The sequence below is a fragment of the Lissotriton vulgaris genome, chromosome 12 (assembly GCF_964263255.1).
Source record: "Lissotriton vulgaris chromosome 12, aLisVul1.2, whole genome shotgun sequence".
NCBI classification, from domain to species: domain Eukaryota; kingdom Metazoa; phylum Chordata; class Amphibia; order Caudata; family Salamandridae; genus Lissotriton; species Lissotriton vulgaris.
In genome coordinates, this window is record NC_141700.1 from 270637010 (window position 1) to 270658664 (window position 21655).

The 21655-nt window shown below is 44.7% G+C and overlaps 1 protein-coding gene across 1 annotated transcript in view; it reads right to left on the reverse strand.

Moving 5' to 3' along the window:
- Positions 1 to 5465: 5465 nt before the first annotated feature.
- Positions 5466 to 21655, reverse strand: part of CRABP2 (cellular retinoic acid binding protein 2) — a 62421-nt gene continuing 46231 nt past the window's right edge. The window contains exons 2-5 of the mRNA XM_086945023.1: positions 21248 to 21426; positions 11900 to 12016; positions 9509 to 10566; positions 5466 to 8126 (exon numbers count right to left, since the gene is read on the reverse strand). Coding sequence (XP_086801149.1) covers positions 10516 to 10566; positions 11900 to 12016; positions 21248 to 21426 — 347 coding nt within the window. The 3' untranslated portion in view covers positions 5466 to 8126; positions 9509 to 10515. The remainder of the gene's footprint in view (positions 8127 to 9508; positions 10567 to 11899; positions 12017 to 21247; positions 21427 to 21655) is intronic.

Below are 21655 nucleotides of genomic sequence, written 5' to 3' on the forward strand. Positions count from 1 at the left end.
TAAACTCATCATCTCGGCCATCATCATCTCCCGCCTGGATTATGGCAATGGCCTTTTATGTAGGGATTCCGGCTTACGAGCTTCGGCGCCTTCAGCTTATCCAAAATCAATCAGCACACCTTATTTACAGGCTCCCTAAGTTTCATCGTGTTACCCCTCTGCTCAAATCCCTTCACTGGTTACCCATTCCCCAGCGATCCCTATTTAAGTTGGGCTGCCTTACTTTCATGGCTCTAGCCGGCACTGCTCCAGCGTTTGTCAACGCGAAAATTTGTGCCTATATCCCCAACAGAAGTCTCTGCTCCTCTACCCAGGCACTCTTGGAGGTGCCGGCACTGCTCCAGCGTTTGTCAACTCGAAAATTCGTGCCTATCTCCCCAACAGAAGCCTCTGCTCCTCTACCCAAATAAAGATCATTGTCTCCTCGATTAAAACTGGATCGGCATTAGATCCTCGTCCTTTTTCAGTCCTCCCACCGGTGATGGACACTGTCATCCCGGTCATTACTTTAGTTTGAAACACTCTATTGGGTTCAGGGACATACCCGGACTCCTTGAAAAATACCCTGGTGAAACCACTATTGAAGAAACCGAGTCTGGACAAGGATGAACTAAAGAACTATAGGCCCATAGCAAGCCTCCCTTTTTTAGCCAAAGTGGCTGAAAAAGCTATGAACCAACAACTATCCGAGCATGTAGAGAAACACCGTCTACTGGATGATACACAGTTCGGTTTCCGCAAGTATCATGGTACCGAAACCGCTTTAATCAAAGCAGCAGACGACATTAGAGCAATCCGAGACCAGGGAGGGACAGCAGTACTCGTACTGCTTGATTTATCGGCGGCTTTCGACGCGGTCGACCATAAGATCTTGGTGGACCGTGTCGGAAAGATGGGCATTTACCATGCAGCTAGAGATCTGCTCGCATCCTTCCTGGCCGATAGAACACAGGCCGTCACCCTGGGGCCATACCAATCTGCCAAGCTGTCACTACCGTGTGGCGTTCCTCAAGGCTCATCCCTAAGTCCGACACTATTTAACATCTATGTGTCGGACCTTGCTAATGTTATCAAAGCATACGGGATGAGCCTAACCTCCTACGCTGATGATACGCAATTGGTTCTGGCCATTAAAGGTGATGGATTTGAGGTGGCAGAGCGCTTCCAAAGTGGAATGCTAGCTATCGGAGAGTGGATGGCATCTAATTGCCTGAAGCTCAACTCCGAAAAAACGGAGGTGGTCATTTTTGGACCCCTTTCACCAGGTTGGTCAGCAGCCTGGTGGCCACCAGCCTTTGTAGCCCCTCCCAGCCCGGCCTCTAACATCAGGAACCTGGGAGTAACTTTTGATGAGGGTCTCAACTTTGTGGCACATGCAAACAAAATAGCGGCCACAGCCCATCATAAACTAAGAATGATCAGGAAAATCAGCCCGTTTTTACCAGATGCAGCTGCTAAAACACTGGTTAGTTCTTTCGTTTTATCATCCCTTGATTACTGCAATGGCCTATTTTTAAATGCCCAGGTCAGGGTAACCAACAAGCTTCAGACGATACAGAATGCAGCAGCACGTCTGCTTTCTAGAACACCCAAGTTCTCTGCCATATCAGACACAATCAAGAAATATCACTGGTTGACGATCCAGAATCGGATCAAGTTCAAATCACTTTGCATAGTGTACAAGGCACTCATGATCAAGGACCGCATTTCCTTAAGGACCAGCTGATACCCTACAAACCTGCCAGACAGCTCCGATCCACTACGCTTAACCAACTAGTGGTCCCACCTTCTAAAACAGTTTCATGGGGTGACCGCCGCTTTCAAGTCGCTGCACCTAAATTATGGAATGCCCTGCCGCAACACATTAGGACTAGCCCCTCACTTCTGCACTTTCGCAAAAGACTGAAGACCTGGCTCTTTAACCAGTATCACTGATCATTAACCATTCTTGGAGCCATTAACACCTTGGGAAAGTTATGTGAATAGTCTAGCGCCGAGACGCCTGCGGGTATTCGTTCGCGCTTAATAAATGACAAAAATACATAAATAAATAAATACCCAGGCACTCTTGGAGGTACCTCGCTTTCGGAGGAAAAAACAGGGAGGCCTGCGGTTTTCTACCCTTGTCCCCCGTTTCTGGAACGCCCTCCCTTTCACCATCAGGTCCATTCCTGTCTACATGGACTTACGCAAAGCTTTAAAAACTCATCTCTTTTCCCTAGCCTTCCCACTGCAGTAATCTTCCGGCATCCCCTCTTCCTCTGCTGTCAAATCATAGCGCCAAGAAACCGTTGGGTGTTAGCGCGCTTAATAAATTCTTTCAACTTCAACTTCATGGGATTTGTGGAGTTAATTCACAGTTTAGTTTATTTGAGATTTTTGCATACGTTTCTGTGCCATAGTTTCAAGACTGACAAGTTACAGGGTGAAGGTTTTGACTCTTTTACCAAAGCACCAGATTGTTTGGCTTCTGTAAATTGCTTTTCTGATATGATATCACCACACCATATCGTATAACACTATACCAAACAACGATACACACAACACAGTTCACACCAGGCCACAATGTAGAACACAGTACTATCATTTGTACAATTAACCTTATTTCCCTCTACCCCTCCACTACCCTTTTCAATCCAAATAACAGACTAACATATCCACCACTCAAATTACTTTCATATTTCACTGTACTAATTCACCACTAATCCTTTATGGGTTCAGGAGTAGCATTCTACTGGAAGAAAAAGCGCTTTGACGGCTCGTCAGGGGTAGCAAGCGCAATATAAATGCAATTTCAATACAATACAATTTTCTAACACAAATCTAGTAGATCAAGCCATATCACATATATTTATGCCACCCCACATCACAACACCATTGCTCACCATATCACTCGATACCTCGTCAAACCTCTCTGTGCTAACTCACTCTGCACCTTACACTACCCCACTACGATTCTACAGTCAAAAATCTGCATTCTGACTCTCCAAACACATCTCTACAGGATACTGCACCTTACAAAATGTTCCTTCAAAATAATGCCACATCACCCATCACATACCTCACTGCATCAGTGTCCACAGAGCACCACACCACATCTACCATATCATATCACCCGACCCAAACCACATTGCATACTTTCACAACACACCACATCAAATAACAACTGTCGATATCGGTTTCACCAAAAATAAGATGAGGAAGGCACAGACTGTCAACACTAGACATATGTGAGAATATGACATGATGAATAGAGGAACACACACGTCATTAAACAATTCAAATGGGCACCAAATATATGCCGCACATCTGCATTCTTGCAAAGAGTGAGATGTATATCTACTTAGACTTTGCGCCATGTTCCCATCACAAAAGTCACGCATATCTAGGCAAAAATCTTTTTATTCTCAACTTCCCATTTGCAAAAAGGGTTTTGCGCTGGAAATGTACTTGAAAATAATGCGCCGCGAGCCAATGCTTAAAGCCCCCCCCACCCCACCCCACCCCGGTGTCTTTTCCCGGTCTTTTCTCTTGTTTTTCAGTTATCTCCCATGTATATCCTCTGCACCATGTAAATATAATTTTCAATAAAAAATTACTGAAATAAAAAAGAAAATAATGCACAGCAGCGCCTATTGCTGCTTTCCATTGCTTAGCTCCAAGGGGGCATACCATGGGTAGTGCATGGGTGTTCTGAAGTAACCAGCCATGGTTTTTGTTGTAGAACACTTATGTACTACAAGTGTAGACAAGGTTGGGCATTAAAAAAAATACCTTTATACATGTGTGCAGCACATATCCGAAGTGGGAAAACATTTAAAGTTAGGCTAAGCTAGTATTTTCTACTGGGAAGGTACCCTTTCAGCACAAAAGCTATGCTAGTGTCACAAAGATACCCTTGCACTATGGCGCAAAGGTGTGTGCATGGTGCTTTGCAACCTTATTGTGTACTGCTGCTAGGGAAAGAGGAGATTTCTCTGTAGATGTCGTACTGTCCGGCTCTCCTTCCCACGCAGTGCATCACAAGAATTTTGGCTGCCTGCTACATTGCATGGGAATGGGAGAGGATGTAGCCTTATAGCTAGAGCGGTAGACCTTGAAGCTGGGGAACTGGGGGGCATATTATCAAGGGATTTATCTCCGCATTTTTGGCTTTAACCCCTTGCATGCTTGTGACGGAACAGTTCCGTCACAAGCCTCAGGTGAGCTGTGCTTGTGACGGAACGGTTCCGTCATGGCCCACTCGCCGCGCCTGCGAGGCGCGAATTCCGCGCCTGCGCTGACGTTTTAATGGGCGGGCGGGTTCGTGACGGAACCGTTCCGTCACAAGCACAGCTCACCCGCGAGCCGTGACGAAGCGGTTCCGTCACAAGCACGGAACCGCCGCGCGGCCGCCCCACACCCTTAGCGCTGCGGCGGAATAGCCGCCGCAGCGAAGGGGTTAAAAGCCAAGAAAGCGGAGATAAAATTATCTCCCTATCAGCAACAGGGTGCTAACACGCACATTTGCATGTTAGCCCCCTTTTTCTCTACGCTTCCCCTTGTATCTCTAATGAGATGCAAAGGGGGCGTTCCAGACAAAAATAATAGGAGAAATGTTGTTAAGCGACATTTCTCCTATTATCAAGGATTTCGCCAACCCTGTTAGTGATAAAAAAAAGCAGCGCTAACCGCGGTTTGCACTGCTTTTTTTTACACCTGGTATTTTCCTGACTTAGCAATGATATCCTATGGACGGTGGATATCATGGCTAAGTTTGTGAGCCCCTATCATCAAGCTAACGCCAAACTTTGAGAGATTATCGTTTGTTTTCCAGCGATAATCTCTCAATTGGCAGTTAGCGTGAGGATTTTTATCACTTCTGAGATAAACCTTGCTAATAGCAAGTTATCTCTGCGATAATTTTCGGGGATGCTTAGCGATAAAAAATGTGTTGCTAAGCATCGTTATCGATAAATATCGCTTAACGTTGGTAATATGCCCCTGGGTTCGAGTCACAGCAGGGACGCTCAAAATCCTGCGATTCTGCCTAAAAAAATGTATGTGTCCATCTGTAACAAAACTGGTGCTCATGTACGTCTCAGATCTAGTACTTGCTATATATAAAACTCTCCCAAAAAATGCAGTAAATAGATTGCTGATTGTTAAGACGCCATTGGCGAGTTCTATGGGACAGATCATATCAAGTAGAAAAGAGTCAAGGAAACACATAGGAATAAGATCAACATTAGATCCACTACAAACCTCGATCTTCTAATATTCATGAGACCTAATCCACCCAGAGTCAACTTTTCATGTAACATTCAATATTGTTTGGCATCATGAAGCTTGATTTAGCAGAAACCGGGTAATAAAATGCAAAACTGCTCCGGACAGGGGACCCCAAAGTATTGCTTGCCCCAGGCCCCGTAAAATCCTTGAAATGACACTGGGTAAAGAACAACAGGAAAGCATGACGCATAGAGCAAGGTGTATATGACGTTTATTACAAGAAGAATGTTACAAAACAAGTGGTGTCTTTTCTATGCAATATCGGCGGCTGGGTATCACAAAACAGATCTTTTTCCCCTTTTTTATTATAAAAAATATTAACAAATAAATACTCCAAGACGTATAAACTACAGGGAGAGAACAGAAAGGAAAGATCTATTGGGAAGTAGGAATGCACAAACTACATGACAAGCTTGACAGCTTTTCTAAACAAATGTGAAAAAATATTGTATATAAAATATGCAATGCTACTGCCAGTCATGCCAGGTTCGGTGTGTTTTTCTTTCTCGGCTTTCTCCAGTCAGGGGATTTGGTGAATCACAAAGGAATGGGAGTAGAGTTTTAATACTTTACATTTTACATCTATGTCATGCAAAGCGGTTACAGCATAGCAAGTATGGTTTGAGTTCCCTCCTGAGTGGAGCCCATCGAGTCAGAATGGGAGAGCGCCTTCTGCCTTCGTGGCCTGAGCGTCCTGAACATCTGATAGCTTCGGACATTTTTCTGTACATGTCTACACAACATTTGGTAGAGGTTAAAAAATGTAGGCTAAGGCTGCTTGCAAACGTACACATTAATTTTGATGTAAACGTGTGTTTAAATGGACCATTGCCCAATTTTCATCTGAATATGAAGAGTTTCACACTTGACCATACAGAACAAGAACCCAATCCACAGTTTCCAATGGGAATCCCATCATGGGCTCCAATCTGTACATTGAAGCACTGCATCGCCAGCCTTGTAAGCTCCCTGTCCCGGACATGGGGACTCCCTTGCATCCTGGACAGGGAGCCTGCTTGGGGCGTTTGATTTACAGTTCTGTGGAACAACAAAGCTCGGATTTTGGAGGAAGTGCTATCTATATGAGGGATCCAGCAGTGGAAGAATCTTCCATCATATACTGACGATCCAGGAAATTCTGTCAAAGAATTCCCCCCTGTAAATTGCGTTTTCAAAGACTTTCCATTACCACCACACTCTAAACTAGATCCTCTAGTCAGATCTCTTAACTGTGCCTGTTTTCCATAGCATACAGTTGTGCATGCTTGTTGTGTCATTTTGGTCTGCTGGCGTATTCAATGAATGCGTCCATGTCAGGGATCTGGGTTTGCACTCATGATCACAGGTTCTATTTCTGGTGGCTTAAGTGAGCTTTACATCCTTTTGAGGCAATATGCTTTCACATAGCGCTTTTGGGTAACAATAAACACCAATTGTCAGTCAATAGTGCCAAGGCACCTCAGGGACAAAGTACAGCTCTAGAAGTAGACTGGTAAAAATGTCTGTTGTTATTTAGATCCCTCCTTAAATTAAGAGTCCAAAACAAAGAAATAACATCTGTGGCATCTACCGGGTGTGCTGTGCACATATTACACATAGGCACACGCTGGGGAATAATGCACAGACACTACTCTCTCCTGTTTTGACTGAATTCTTTTCAAAGTTTCCTTTGTTTTGAGGTTGCTACTGGTAATAATGGACTGGAACACCGTGGGTCCAAAGCAGGAATAGGCACAATGTACACAAGGCTTATAATTGATGATAGTGCAAATATTGGTGAAAATACTGTCTGCACCACCTCATAAGTGTAAAAAATATGTGTTAACCAAATACAGTCCACGGGGTTGGCTCTATGCCAGATTTTTAGAAGAAAACATTATAAACCATCAATCTAAATTGCAATTATTTACACATTTAGTGGTTATACCGAAAATGTTGCATGGATTTAGCCATCATGGATTAGCCCTGGCTATCTCAGAATGCAGTTGAAACAATCACATTTTGCCATTACAAATTTCTAGAATAGAAGGCGTTGCTACCCATTGTTAGAACTACGCCTGCATCAGTAGTTTTCTAAAGGTGTGCAGTATTGCTGCGAAGAAGCAACTTTCTATGATCTTTCTTGATGCAAATGTTGTGTGTGGCACTATGTCTGGGTTTTTGAGTCAGTAGGAATTTGGTGGGCACCCACAACAAAAACAGAAAAACACAGATGGCGTCACATTAGTATGCGATCTAAGGCGCGCTGCAAGTTAAACGTTATCTTAAATAAAGCCTGTCTGTGATTGGAATCAAATGCTGAAATTTGTGGTTTTAATGAGGCAATGAAGGCTGCTATCCTTCTTCCAAGGTGTACTTAAACAGCACAGTAATATAATTATTGCAATTATACACTACAGGCTGAACGTAATTTTCATGCAGCATCTGCAATAACACAGGGACCTGATGGAACAAGGAAGTCCAACAATGACTTTCCTTTCAGTGGGAACGACCCAAATCGCATTGTTTAAGCACAGGTCCACCCAGAGTCCACCCAGAGAAGTCACATGGAGTTACTGTCAGATAACAGATATTTATTCTTATCTACAGGTGTTCATTGTGGATGTATGTCGTTACAATGCGATGTTCTACATCGCAGTACTTTACGATCATGTTTTACAACGCAAGTCATTACCACGATTTGCGTTGTTGGGGGCTGGATAGTGAATAGTTTAATTTACTATTCCAACTCCAGTCCCCGTGGATAGTAGGGAAGGAGTTGGATAGTAAATTAAACTATTTACTATCCTGGAGCGCCCCCCAGCGCAATTCGTTGTTACAACTTGCGTTCTAAAGGTTGCGTCGTAAGGGAACTGCTGTGTAACATCCGCGTTGTAAACGATGTTCCCCGTTCATTGTATCAACCTTGAGATGGTGAAAGGAAAACTGGGTGCACCAGGGTCCAAGACACATAATTGCAGTGGATGCATCAGTCCACTGAACCAGTGGCCTCCTCCTTATATTCAGTGAAATTGGATGGATACCTCTTTCAAAAACTGTAGAATTAACTTTTAAATTAGCAAATGAAGATTGACTCGATTATTTGACTCAATTTACTAAGTGAATAGAAGTGGTCAGTCTAAGGCAGTGAGGGAAATGACTTCCTGCTCAGTGGCTGAGTAACTGTTAATCACTCAGTGATTGGAAACTACTCTCTAATTTCAAGCTGTAAGCATTCTGAGCATCAGCAACGAAAGTAATAAGCATAACTGGGCGTTCACAATTTCAGTTTGTTATTTAGGAGGAATTCTGCAAAGAGGATGTCTTGAGAATGTTTCCATTATTGGTGCTTTTTTTATGCAAATTATTTTGCCTCATGTAAATGTACATCAGTAGGCAGACCACTTACAGAAACATGTCAGTGGCTGAAATGTTTTGTATTATGACTTCATGGATTTGCCTCCTTAGGCATGACAACATTATTGTTACCCCTCTGATCCTCTTTCTTAACCCCTTCACTGCGGCGGCTATTCCGCCGCAGTACTAAGGGGGGCGGGGCGGCCGCGCAGCGGGTCCATGCTGGTGACAGAACCGCTCCGTCACCAGCCACAGTTGCGCTGTGTTCATGACGGAGCGGTTCTGTCACGGCCCTGCCCGCTCAATAGAACGCTCAGCGCAGGCGAGGAATCCGCGCCGCGCAGGCGTGCCGAGCGGGCCGTGATGGACCGCTCCGTCATCAGCACAGCGCGACCGCGGCTGATGGCGGAGTGGTTCCGTCACCAGCAGGGGAGGGGTTAAGAAGGAATGTGACCATGAATGTGGCCCTTTGAATAAAATTGACAACTTACGAGTGGGGAGATCACTTTGTCACACAAGACAGCTTTTCCAGTAAAAGAGGACATCTGTGAAAAGCCCAGAAACAACAATGTAAGTTTTGAATCAAACATGGGCGTCAAATGGTTTCTTCTTTACTTATACAGTTTTATTAGAAGATGGACTAAAGTGTTATGAACTGTCATAACACAGCTGTTTTAACAAAACTGACCCAAGAAATGTAGACAGCGCAGTGCTGAAGCCTTGCGGTATACGACAGGCCTGAGTGCCACTTTATGTTTTAGAGATCCCCTTGGCTTGCTTTGTAGTACTACTAACTAACTGCACACAGTGGTATAAATACTTATTTTATTTGCACCTGTTGACCACACAATGTCTTTGTTCACCGAGTACAGTGAGTAGTACAATCAATGAGCGGGGGGGCCTCCATGAAATAATCTTAGTGCAGTGTAAGCTTAATGAAGGTTACTGGATTGCCAATATTGGAAAGCAATACCCCCTCTCCATTAATTAACACACTGAAGTCCCCACACAATTTAGTGGCCAGTAAATGCAGAAATGCAGACACTATGCTACGAATGATGCATATGCTTTCCCACACGAATCAGCCCTTGGACTGACTGACAAGGGTACATCTTGCTGCCAGGGTAGTACTTTACACTGTGTGGATGAAAGTGCATTGGGAAATGTATTGAAATGATTCCCTTGTCCAAAGAGGTGGTGTTTCGATCATGATACCAACCAGCATTTAACAAATCAGGTCTATTCCCTTAAAATCAATGAGGGAGTCCCGAACAATACTGAGTGAGACTCAGCCTTGCGTTACATTATATTGATTTGTATAGCGCACTAATCACCGAGAGAATATCCAGGTGCCTTCTCAAGGTAGGTTTAACAGCAAAAGGACTAGTTGACCACTGACATGTGTGGCTGGTTGGGGTTTGTGATTTATAAAAAGTTCTACCAGAAGAAATATCAGGTTTTTAGCTCTCACATGCACACATTTGGACTGGCTTAATGTGGAAGCTGGAGATTTCTGACAAGCCAGGTCATGAGGACTACGGGACAGTCAGTCACGTTAGGCAAAGCCACGCACAAATATCCTATTATTCCCTACATGCTGGGTGGCCTCTTCAAAGGCCCCGAAGATAAGATCATTGAGGCTGAGGCGGAGTGGGATATAAGCAGTATTATATATATCCACAGCAGTCATCTCTAGTGGCACTGTGTGTGGCCACAGCTCTGGAAAAGGATGTTCAGAGTTCCACGGGTCAAGCTGGGTCGAGTGGACATTTCTTGCAAGCGATAGGCAGGATACTGTCTGCTTTTTTGGCGATAGTGGTGTCTTGATGTTGGTGGGCACACTACGACTGGCAGGACTGAGGTGAGAGCTGGAGGGTATGCTGGCTTTCTGTGAGTTTTCTTGCATCATCACTCTCGAACATAGATCCTCGTGCAAACAACATTGTCCGCTGTCATAGTCTGGAAACGGAAGAAAACGACAGAAGTGAGAACAATAATCATATTACCTTGATTTTTATATAGTATTCACTACTGGTTTTGTAGCTTGCAGGGTCTCTATGTTACAGTCTTAGCTTGAAGGTTTTAGGAAGTGGAATAAGGGGAGGGGGGTCGTGTAAAGGGGACAGAGGATGGGGACAAACTAGGGAGAAGGGCAGGAGTGGACAAGGATGACAGGATGGGGTATAGGAGGGGACAAACATGAGGGAGAAGAAAGTAGGACAGGGAAGAAAACAGACCAAGGAAAAAGTGGGGACAAGGGGAAGAGGTTATGAGGGGGTAGGGCACACGGAAGTAGGTGAAAGAGAACAAAGAAGAAGAGCAAGCAGGGCAGTACCAGTGACCAGGGGGAGAAAGTGGAGAACATGGAAAGGGACTGAGAGGCGGAGAAAGAGCGGAGGATGGAGGAAAAGTTTGAAGGGTAGAAGCAGAGAGGAGAGAGTGACAGGGGAGTGCCAGAGGATGATGCTGTCTGGAGGCGCCAAGGAAGGTGTGCCAAGAGGGGAAATTGGAGACCTCTTTAATATGGGTGCAAATGGAGGCGGAGACCTCATGCAGGGTAAACTGTTAGATGATTTGGTATCTAATATGGTGCATTGTTCGTGCATGGTCGGTAGAGGACAGGGGGAGATAAGAGAAAGAGAAACGGAAGGGAGACAGCACATCACACATCTCTCTCGAGTCTGTCTTTCGAAGTGATCACTAATAACCCCTCCTTCCATTACACGTCCTGTACAACTCCTTTTATACAGGTTGGGGGGGGGGGGGGGCAATCGGTTTCCTGATTAAACATTCTTTTAGAAAACTCCTACAAGATGGGTACATATTAAAACATATTTGACATAATAAAAGCCGTGGAACGTTGTACATGTCCCCAATACGCCGTAACGGACTGGAGGGATTTAGAACTGTAGTGACAAAATGTAAAGAAATGAGAACAACCGAAGGCATGCTTTAAAGAAATTGAGGAAATTCATGACATGGTGGTGCCTCTGAAAGTGGCGCCACTACAGCGCCTTCTGGTAAATTGATAATTTTCCCTTGTAACGATTGGCAGGGCTGCCGCAGTGGCAGCCAATCACGTTAGGCTTACTGGACAGTCGGTAACTTGTCTGGAGTGCCTGTCACGTGACTGGCTCTGCCTCGTGCGGACCATGGAACCCCTTTGGAGGGATCGGGCTGTCACACAAGATGGCCGTTTCGGTACAGCCCCAAGTAGGCCGATTATAATAACAATAACCAATGGGACGAGGGGCAGTCAAGAGTTCACACATTGTGTCGCGCTCTCCCCTACCAGGATCAGCTCCCCGTCGTTGGTCATCTCCCTGGACCAGGCAGTTTTGGGGCCCTCCCCCTTCAGCAGCCGCTGTTCACACACCATCTTGTTCTCGCTCTCCCATTTGGCCAAACTCTGAAAAAAAAGAACAAAACGTGAGAGACGGAATTACAATGAACCACAACATAAAAGGAGAGACATTTAAATAACAAACGCCCCCTCCCCGGCAGGATATCGAACACCTCCGCAGTGAGGCCATCCGTCATGGCGTCATGGCGGGAGGCAGACGCCTCCTGAGGAGGGCCTTCCCTGGGGAACGATGCGCCGCCAATTTGTTCCAACTTCTAAACACTTGAGCTGTCACTTCCCAGCCTCATCTGTTACACGATAGGGCAGGGGAAGAGGGAGGGAGGGGGGAAAGGGGGGTGCGTGGAAAGGGCCGGTTTCCTGGCAGAAGTAGAAAGGACACGCGCACCTACTACTGTCGATTTCCGCAATGTAATCGCAACAAAAATTGCACCACTGCATGCAGTCTCACATACCTTGTTAGGACACCGACATAGTTTCAAAGCTGGCCCGATTTGTAGAGTGTTGGCCGCTTTTTAGCTATCAGATTCGTTAATAAGGGGCACTATTATTTTGGTATCTGGGCCGCTTTTGTGCCCCAGTTCGACAATGGCAGGAACACAAGAAACCACCAGCAGGAATAGGAATAGCAGGGAAGACCCTAGAACTTAATTTCGGTTGTACACTGACTTCTTCCTGTCCTCCTGATCAAAGCAAGAAAGGAACACAAGACAAATACTATTGTGCCAAGCCTATTCTGTATTGGCAGGTGTAGGCTTTCTGAACTTACATTCCATTGCTTGTTTTTCTGTTTCTTCTTGTTTAATTAAGAATATTCTACTCGCTGTATTTGGAATGTTCTAATAGAATTATGACCGTTCTGTCATTCATAAAGTCTTGATCACTGGTTATAGGACCTCAGAGATGTGAAAGCCTGTATTTTGGGGAAAGGCCTTTAATCAGGGTATTCGCCTCAGCAGTTGGCTTTAATACTGTAGCAGAACGTTTGAATACTGAAAACTCCATACAACATACTGAAGTGACTCAGAGTCAATAAGGATTGATATAGACCTTCTGCTCCACCTTTCCAACATTTCTCTTTCATTTTCTCCCTGTTTAATTGACAATATTCAACCCTCAGTGGGTTGAATATTCTAATAGTCTTATAGGTCTTCTGCCTCAGGCGGTACTGGTTGCTAAAGGATATCTCCTCCATTATAGGGTTTCCCCCGTGACTCAGGTCTATGACCCAAGGTCAGGGCTTTTAACAACCAGTATAGCCTTCAGCAGTAACTTATAATGCTATGCAGTTACCCTGAGCCTTTCCATTTATGTCATGTACTCTAGTTCTAGGGCACTCCTCTGAAGAAAAATTTTCTTATTATTTGGGGCTGGCTAGGTATTTGAATGTTTCTTTATAAAAATGTTCAGACCCCTTACCTTCTCACCCTATGATATGTGGTTCAAACCACGAACCAACATCTTCAAGGGTACCACAACAAGATTGACGCCTCTTTTCTTTCTTTGTAGGCACTTAGGTGCCTGTTTTTGAGAGTTGCCTGGTTCTGTTACTCCTGGCGCCATCTTGGAAAGGGCTTGTCCCGTTTTAAAAAGCTTTTAATCAGTTTATGAGTTTGTTCGCCCCTTTTTTGTTGCCTTATTTTTTAATTTTGTCAGAGGTCAGTAGACACAGGGGAGCCTGTGTCTATTGATAGAGGTTGCTTGACCTCAATTATAACTTTTACTTTCCCCTCATATGTTTTCTTCTTGATCGCTTGTGCTGCTAGTGCGGACCTTGCCATGCCCCCAATGAAATGCCTCTCTGATGATGGCCTTCTTAATGTAGTTAACAGCGCATCCAGCACATTGGCCCTGGTTCACCCCCTCAGCTGTCACCTACCCAGCCGGACATCTGACATTGTTTTCGTCTTTTCCCAGTTTTGCTTCCTTCCCACTATCTTTCTCTTATGTCTATACCTGGAATCTGTAACTGAAGTAATTATGTAATCTTTAACTTGCTGAACCTCATGGAGAAGCGTGGCTCAATGGTTAGAGCGGCAGACCCTGATGCAGAGGTCTAGCCCGGGACCAGAGTTCAATTCCTTGCCTCGGCGGGTCTTGGACTCAAAAATTTCACGGACCTGATCATTCTCGCCACGGTGCCTATTCTAATCATAGAGTCCCACTCTGCAACTCTGGGCAATAGCTTGCTTAATCTCCACAACGGCCCCCACGACGCTAAGGATGCCTGGCCTTCACCCTGGGGGTGCCCAGGAGTGGACGCCTCACAGGGAAAGCCAGGACGGGTTCCACAGCGGTATTCGTACAAGCGCCTTGAGACCCTTGCAGGTGAGTAGTGCGCTATACAAGTATCAATTTACATTTACATGTAAAGCGCTCTGATACCTACGGGTCTAGCCAGTGCTATATAAAACTTTGCAGATAAAAAATACACTGTTTCTTGTTTTGATCTTTCCCAGATAGTGAATGAACCCACGCATGGGCAGGACATTTGCTGGATGGGATATTTACTAACAATTCCAACCTTGTAAACCCTCACTCCCTCCCATTGACCTGGTCAGGTCGAACTGGCAGATAAAACTACAAGAAAGGCTTCCTGCAGTAATAAGAAATCTGTAGGTCGAGCTTGGCACAAAATACCAGATACTGAATTAAATTCCCTACTTCTAAAAATGTGCTGCCTGAATTAGGGAATAACTGAAATCATGTGGCAGAGGACTATTCCGATTGAATTAGCTCCGCCCTCAACAGCATTGCTTCTGCCAAACTAAGAGCTAATAATACAAAAAAGTTCTCAGCCCTGGTTTGATGAAACACTCAGGGCTGCTAAACTGGGATGTAGGAGACAAGAGCACAAATGCCATTGGGGACATAAGGAGGGAGAGAGAGAAAAATACAAACTCTTCTTACCAGAATACAAAGTACGCTTTCATTTGTTGCAAATGAGGATATTACACAGAGCAAATAAAACTAGCAAGTGTTTCTAATAAATCTCTTTTAAACAATTAAAAAAATCTGTCCCTCTCTACAGCAAGCAACTCAGCAGTGAGTAATCAAGATTTCAGTGACTCTTGAGCTTTTAGCTAGTTTCTTTCAGGAAAAAGTAATGACCATCTTTAAAATGTCACCTCTGACTCCCCCGGCATTCATTATAATAACCAACCCTTAGACATGGGCTCAAAAAATGCCAGTTTCAGGCAATTTGAGGCCCCTTCAGTAGAGCAAATCGTAAAAGTCATACCCAGTATTAAACCTGGATCTCCTCAGGATCCCTGCCCCCTAAGACAGTGTACTTAGCACCCAAGGCAACATCATATCTGATAAAAATGTGTACTTCTATGTTCGAGACAGGAGTCTTTACTGCGCCCTGGAAGCTAGCATCAGTTCGCCCATTACTAAAGAAAAATCCAGTCTTAACGTTATGGATTTGAATGATTACCATCCTATATTGCGGCTTCTGTGTCTACCCAAACTGGCAGAGAGGATCATGAATATGCAACTTACCCCCTACATAGATACAAATCATCTCCTCGATGATACTCAGTTCAGCTTTAGGCAGGGCCACAGCACGGAATCTGCACTTATAGTGGCTACTGAGGCAATTAGAGCCACCCTGGATGGGGACGGAAGTGCAGCCCTCATCTTGCTGGATCTGTCAGCAACCTTTGATATGGTCAACCATGAGCTTTTGGATGACTGTATGTGAGAACTTGGGATAGAAGGTCCTGCGCTGGCCCTATTACAGTCATTCCTTTCTGGGCGGCGACAAGCAGTGTTCCTGGGGGAATTCACCTCAGAATCCTATTGTCTGCCCTGTAGTGTCTCTCAGGGATCATCCCTAAGCCCCACAAAGTCCAATCTATATTTAACACCGCTGGCCACTTTCATAAAAGCCTTCTGGGCCAGATATACGACCTGCAAAATAGCGCCTTGCAAATTGCGACTCATTTGTGGCTCGCAATTTGCAAGGCGCTATTTGAAATGTACAACAGTGTGTTTAACACTGTTTGCGATTCCCAATGGGGTTGCAAATCGCGAGGCTCATGAATATTAATGAGCCTCTCGCAATTTGCAAGTCCATTGGGAATGACAGGCCCTCCCAGGGATGGTGGCCTGCTGGGCTCAGCAGACCACCATGTCTGGGACTGCTTTTAAATAAAGCATTTTTTTTTTTAATGCAGACCATTTTCCTCAAAGGAAAACGGGATGCATTAAAAAAAAAAATGTTACGTTTCGTTTACTTTTTTAAGGGCAGGTAGTGGTCTTATAAAACCTGGCATTTTATTCAGTTAATACAAATATAACTGAGTTCCACTGTCCTCTTGTTTCGCTTAGTGCCAAGATGCCTCCGGGCAATCGTTGCGCTCAATAAGACCACTCGTTCATTCGTTACTTAAGAGAATTCCATAAAACAAAGGTTATATTTGGTGGTTTAATCCTTCCAGTTCACCCCTGAAGGTCCATCCAAACGGTACCCCACTCTCCTAACCATGGCAAAGGTTCCCTCAGGGTACTCTGTTGTTATTGATTGCCTAACCCTGTTTGTTACATGAGACATATGTATTATTCATGGCTAATTAAGACAATGCAAAAAGCAATTATACCCTTCACTTTCTGCCCTGTGTGGAAATGCCAACTCCTGCATAAGTTTGCACAAACTACTCTCTGTGCTATAAGATGATATATGACGCTCATTGAAGTGCACTCCACCTATATTGTACACGTCTGCACCCGAATATACACTACTGAACACAGCTGTATCAAAATATTACTCTTTACAGGACCTTGTATGGCAATACCCTGATGGTGCATGAAATCGGTCTTTTGTAATACTCTGCAGCTGGCATTGTTCAGACGCCCATGAGACCTTGCCCACTCCTTACAAAACCCTGCGCATAACATAACATGTGTATTTGTAAAGGGCACATATCACCCAAGGGTCTCAAGGCGCTGAATAACAGATGTATATTGTTACCCAACTCAATGGTACTCATTTTATCGACCTCAGATGGATGAAAGGCTGAGTGGACCCACCGGGATTAGATCCTGTGACCATGAGGTTGAACACAGGCCCCTACCGTGAATGCATTAGTCCACTGCGCCACCAGATTTGGCATAAATAAATAAACAAACAAATATAAATAAATGAACATAAATAAATGAATAAATAAATGATTCAGCAGCCTGTCTTTACACTCTCCCGGATCTGGATCCCGGGGACTCCCTGACCCGGTGTGCTGTCCTGGTCCAGGGAGTTTGAGAGTTCACTCTGATGCTACAACAGTGGTCCTTTTGTTATACGCTCTGAGGGTGACGTACTGTGCCGTGCAGCCATGGCGCTCGGTATTAATAAGTGATGATATGTGTGTTTCACCCGCTGTGTCCCTGTTGCCCATTTCCATCTCCTCACTGCAGCGGTCGCTCATTGGCCCAGGGCTCCATTAGCCTTCCACTGGTCATTTCTATGTTCACCACACCTGAACAGAGTGATTACTAGAGTGAAATGGATGAACCAGCAATGAAACCAGATCTCTCTATTGGCCAGAGCCTCATAAAATCCCCTGGCGCTGAGAAAGTGGGCCTTTGCTTGGCACCTCAGACTGACGAAAGTTTCGAGAAACAGCCTGTCGCTGGTGCTACCAGTCCTCACAAGTGACTGAGTCACTCCTTGGGAAGAGTGAGCTGCTCCTGCTTTTCATGCTCCCAAATCTGAAGCTTGCATGGCAAGCCTTCAGTGAGTCAGCACTTGATCAGAAGGGATTGACTGACAGGGACGAGTCAGTCGCAAATGAAACCCTGCTCGTCAGGCAGCTGACCTTGACTGTAACGGCCTGCCTTCACAGACTGCCCAACCCCGCCACCTACTAATTTGAAACACATAAACCTGTTGGTCGAAAGCTGCAAACGAGAGAGAGAGCTACCAGGGGCGGCTCTAGGCTCATGGCGGCCCGGGGCAGGGAGCGTAGGTAGGGGCCCCAGAAGAGGGGGTTCGGGCGGGGCGGAACGTGGAGGCCAGTGAAGAGGGGTCAGGGTGTTTGGAAGTGGAACAGAGCTGGAGGCCGCCAAATCCCTGCCAGGGGCCGCCACACAAATATGTATCCATCCTCAGAGGATTATTATATTAAGGATATATTTTGGCGTGGCGGCCCCTGGGGTTTGGTGGCCCTGTGCAGGTGCACAGCTTGCACATGCCTAAGGCCGCCCCTGGAGCTACATAGGCTGGGTCTGAAACTGCCCGTCAGCCATTTTAAGAATGCTTCTGTTCTGAGGCACCAGATCTGAAAGTCTAATTTTAAACACAACATAATACATACAAGTCTTTTGTTTACTGGTTGTTATTTTTGGATTTGTTTTCAGCTTCTTTTGGATTTAAAAACACAACTGAAGCACTAACAGGTTCACTGATAAAAAAACAATAACTGATCTCGAGTGGGTTATGTCCTAAAATCTTCTTTAAAATCTTTGACTAAAGGGAGATTTTTTTTGCACAGTTTTATATAGCACGAACTCGACCTGAATGTTGAGCGTCGTTGCCGAGACTCGATTCCAGTTCCCCAGATTCGAGGTCGACAGCCCTAGCCGTTAGGCCAATTACAAGCAGTTTTGAAACAAAAAGTTATTATGTATTTAAAGTAATGTACAGTCCTCAGTGGTGTTATTTTTCCTTTGTAGCAAATATGTCTCTATAAAGGAACTGCCACTTCCTTGCAGCTGGTATCAGACCGGGATGAGGGGAGTATCTCTCTGAACGACATTGGAAGGATGTCTCTTTTCCTGGTTTCCTATACCTTTCCTTCTGCATCCCATGTCCAGTGCAGCCATTCAGGTTCCTGCTCTGAACAGAGGTCAGTTTCAGGCCTCAGCATTTTTTAATCTTGGTAGAGGGGCTCTGACTATACTACCACTTTGGCGCAGGTTATGATGCAATGCCACCCCATAAACACCACCAGGGCAGGGCAGCTGTTTCATTGCCAGGAGAGAAGATGAAGCCTACCTAGTGGTAGTTTCTGTTAGATGACCGAGCATATATTAATGTTGCTGTGTAAGTAAAATATTGTAAAATGTGTTATTTTGATCTGTCCCCGAACTTTTCAGGAATCGAGGTAATTGAGGATAGAATTGAGCGTTTAACCCACTTAGTTTTACAATAAAAAGTGATGGAGGCTAGAGCGGTAGCCAGATAGAGATTTAGAATATCTGAAGACAACAGCACTGGTATCATAACATCACACACATTATCAAGAGGTAGAGAAACTAACCCTTGTACAACATGTTTCTACCTGGAAACTACAATGAGGAGAATGATACAGGAACTTTGTTGTGCTTAATTGTTATTGATGCTCACACGAAGCACAAAAAGATACATCAGGTTGTCATTAAGTTGTGTCACAGTCCTTGGGGTTGACAAAGTCTATGGTAGTGCCCAAAAACAACACGTGTGTGTTCCCCATTTCACACAATCGGTTACACACAAGCTTACCTCCTCATTACAAAGTACCTCACTTGCAGTGAAGTCCAACCAAAAACTGTAAAAGACATACACATTATAAATATACATTATTATATATGGATCGTCACCAATCCTAGTAATGGTTTGGTCTACCTTGGCTATTCCTTTAACTCATTATAGATCATTGGGAGGGCATGTTTAACAATTCAGATTGATACAAGCTTCTGTAACTGTGAACTTTGCTGACTTTCTCTGGACCTCCTTCTGCCTTTTTTTAAAGTACAGGAGGCATGTTCAGTGGTCATCCATAAGGTCTGGATCCATACCAGATGTTCAGGGTAATCCCTGTCAATGTATACTAGCCCCCTTAAGATTGATACATTTATTTAGGAGTTTTATATAGTGCTGAGTGTCACCTCATGGATACTTCAGAGCACTGTACAGTTTGATTTAACCCGTTGCGTGCTCATGACGGCTCCACGCCGTCATGAGTCACGGGCGGCGTGTGCTCATGATGGCGTGGAGCCGTCTTAAGTACGGGAGCACCACGCCCACCCCCTAGCCCCTCCCGCGCCGCTCCGGAATTCGGGGCGCAGGGAAGGGGTTAAAGTTCAGGCTTACTTGTATATAAATGTATGCCTGTAGATATCCTAATGATCTAACATGATTCCTGCCCTGTAGAACATTGTCTGAAACCATTGCAGTGCTTAATTTGAGCCGGTGGTTCCTGGTGCTCAGCACCAGCACTTAATTGTCAACACCAGCATTTATTACAGTCTGCCACATGATGGCATTGTTTAGTTAATTCAGAGATGAGTAGAACAGTTGTTTATCAATTCAATATACATTTAAACAACTAAAATCTGCCACCCAAGACACACTTGTAGCTTTGGGGGCCTGAAATAGTCTGAATTGTCACACTTGTAGGAGTGTGATAGTTGTGTTTCATAGGTACTGTCATTGGCAGCGCTGACAGGGGCAATGGGTGGTACAACCTGCAATGGCCTCCTGATGAGGGCCCTGGCACTTCTTATTTTACAAATGAAGCACAGCACTAATGTCAGGTACAGGCAGAACAGTTCAGAGGCACCCGTCCGATGCGGTCTCTAGAGATCAATATGGCAGATTGTGCCGCCTTGGGTGGTATGGTATCAGAATATCATTGTCATAATTTCACCTGAAATAAATAGTGTCCTAAATATCATTTACAAAAATATCATCTCATTGGAGCCAATAATAGAACATCTATACTCGGGGACACAATTTTAGAGATGACATTTATGACACAATATTTAAGTCCGGACAATATTTCTCTATGCCAAATTCTGATATATAACCACCTGGGGCTAACCAATGCACCAGAGGAAGAGACTGGATGGAAGAGGTTCTAAGAACAGAACAAGTGGGCACACATGCAGTCAGGTTTAAATGTAAGAATCCCCTTTACGGGGCCCAATAGTAAAACAAAGAAAGGGTCCTGAGAGGTCAGGTGAAGAGAGACAGGAATCTGCATTTCCTAAGTTTTCTGTGGGTCATCACATTTAAGAACTATTATCATTAAGCTACAGACTCCCTTCCCTGATCTAGTGTTTATGAGGCTTCTCAGCATATGAAGCTTTATGAATGATATCTTCTCAATAAATTCATATTTTGCATCACAGAAGGGTTAACACCATGTGACAAATGACTACTTTTCTAATGTAATCCACGGACTTTACCGGTATTTGCCCTAAACCACATATACTGCGCAAAGCATTGGTCAGCGAGGAAGAGGCCAAAGTACGGCTGCAGCGGGAGGTTGAGGCAGGGATTGAGTATGAATGGTTCACCTTGCAAGGTCGGCCATCAACAGTTTGTTCTTCAAACTCCTCCCCAATTTTGAAGTTGATCTCGGTGGTACGGACCGTGGTGGAGGTTTTGATGTAGAAGGTTTCGCAGTCCTGCTTGATCTCCACCGCTGGTTTAGATGCCGCAGCCACAGCAATCTTCCGCAGCATGACGTTGACGCCTGGAATTGAGTAGAGACATTAGGATTAGAATTAGGAATGGAGACAAGAAAGATAGAATTAGGAAACATTTTCATTTTAGGATTTCAATGCTGTGTCTGCTGGTGGGTGGAGGGAGGGGAGAGAATTGCTGATGTTAAAGACCAAGCATACAATTGGAGGAACCCCACTTAGCATATGCATATGACCACTCTCAATTCTACTCTATGCAGGTGTGGTTCTTCCTTCTCA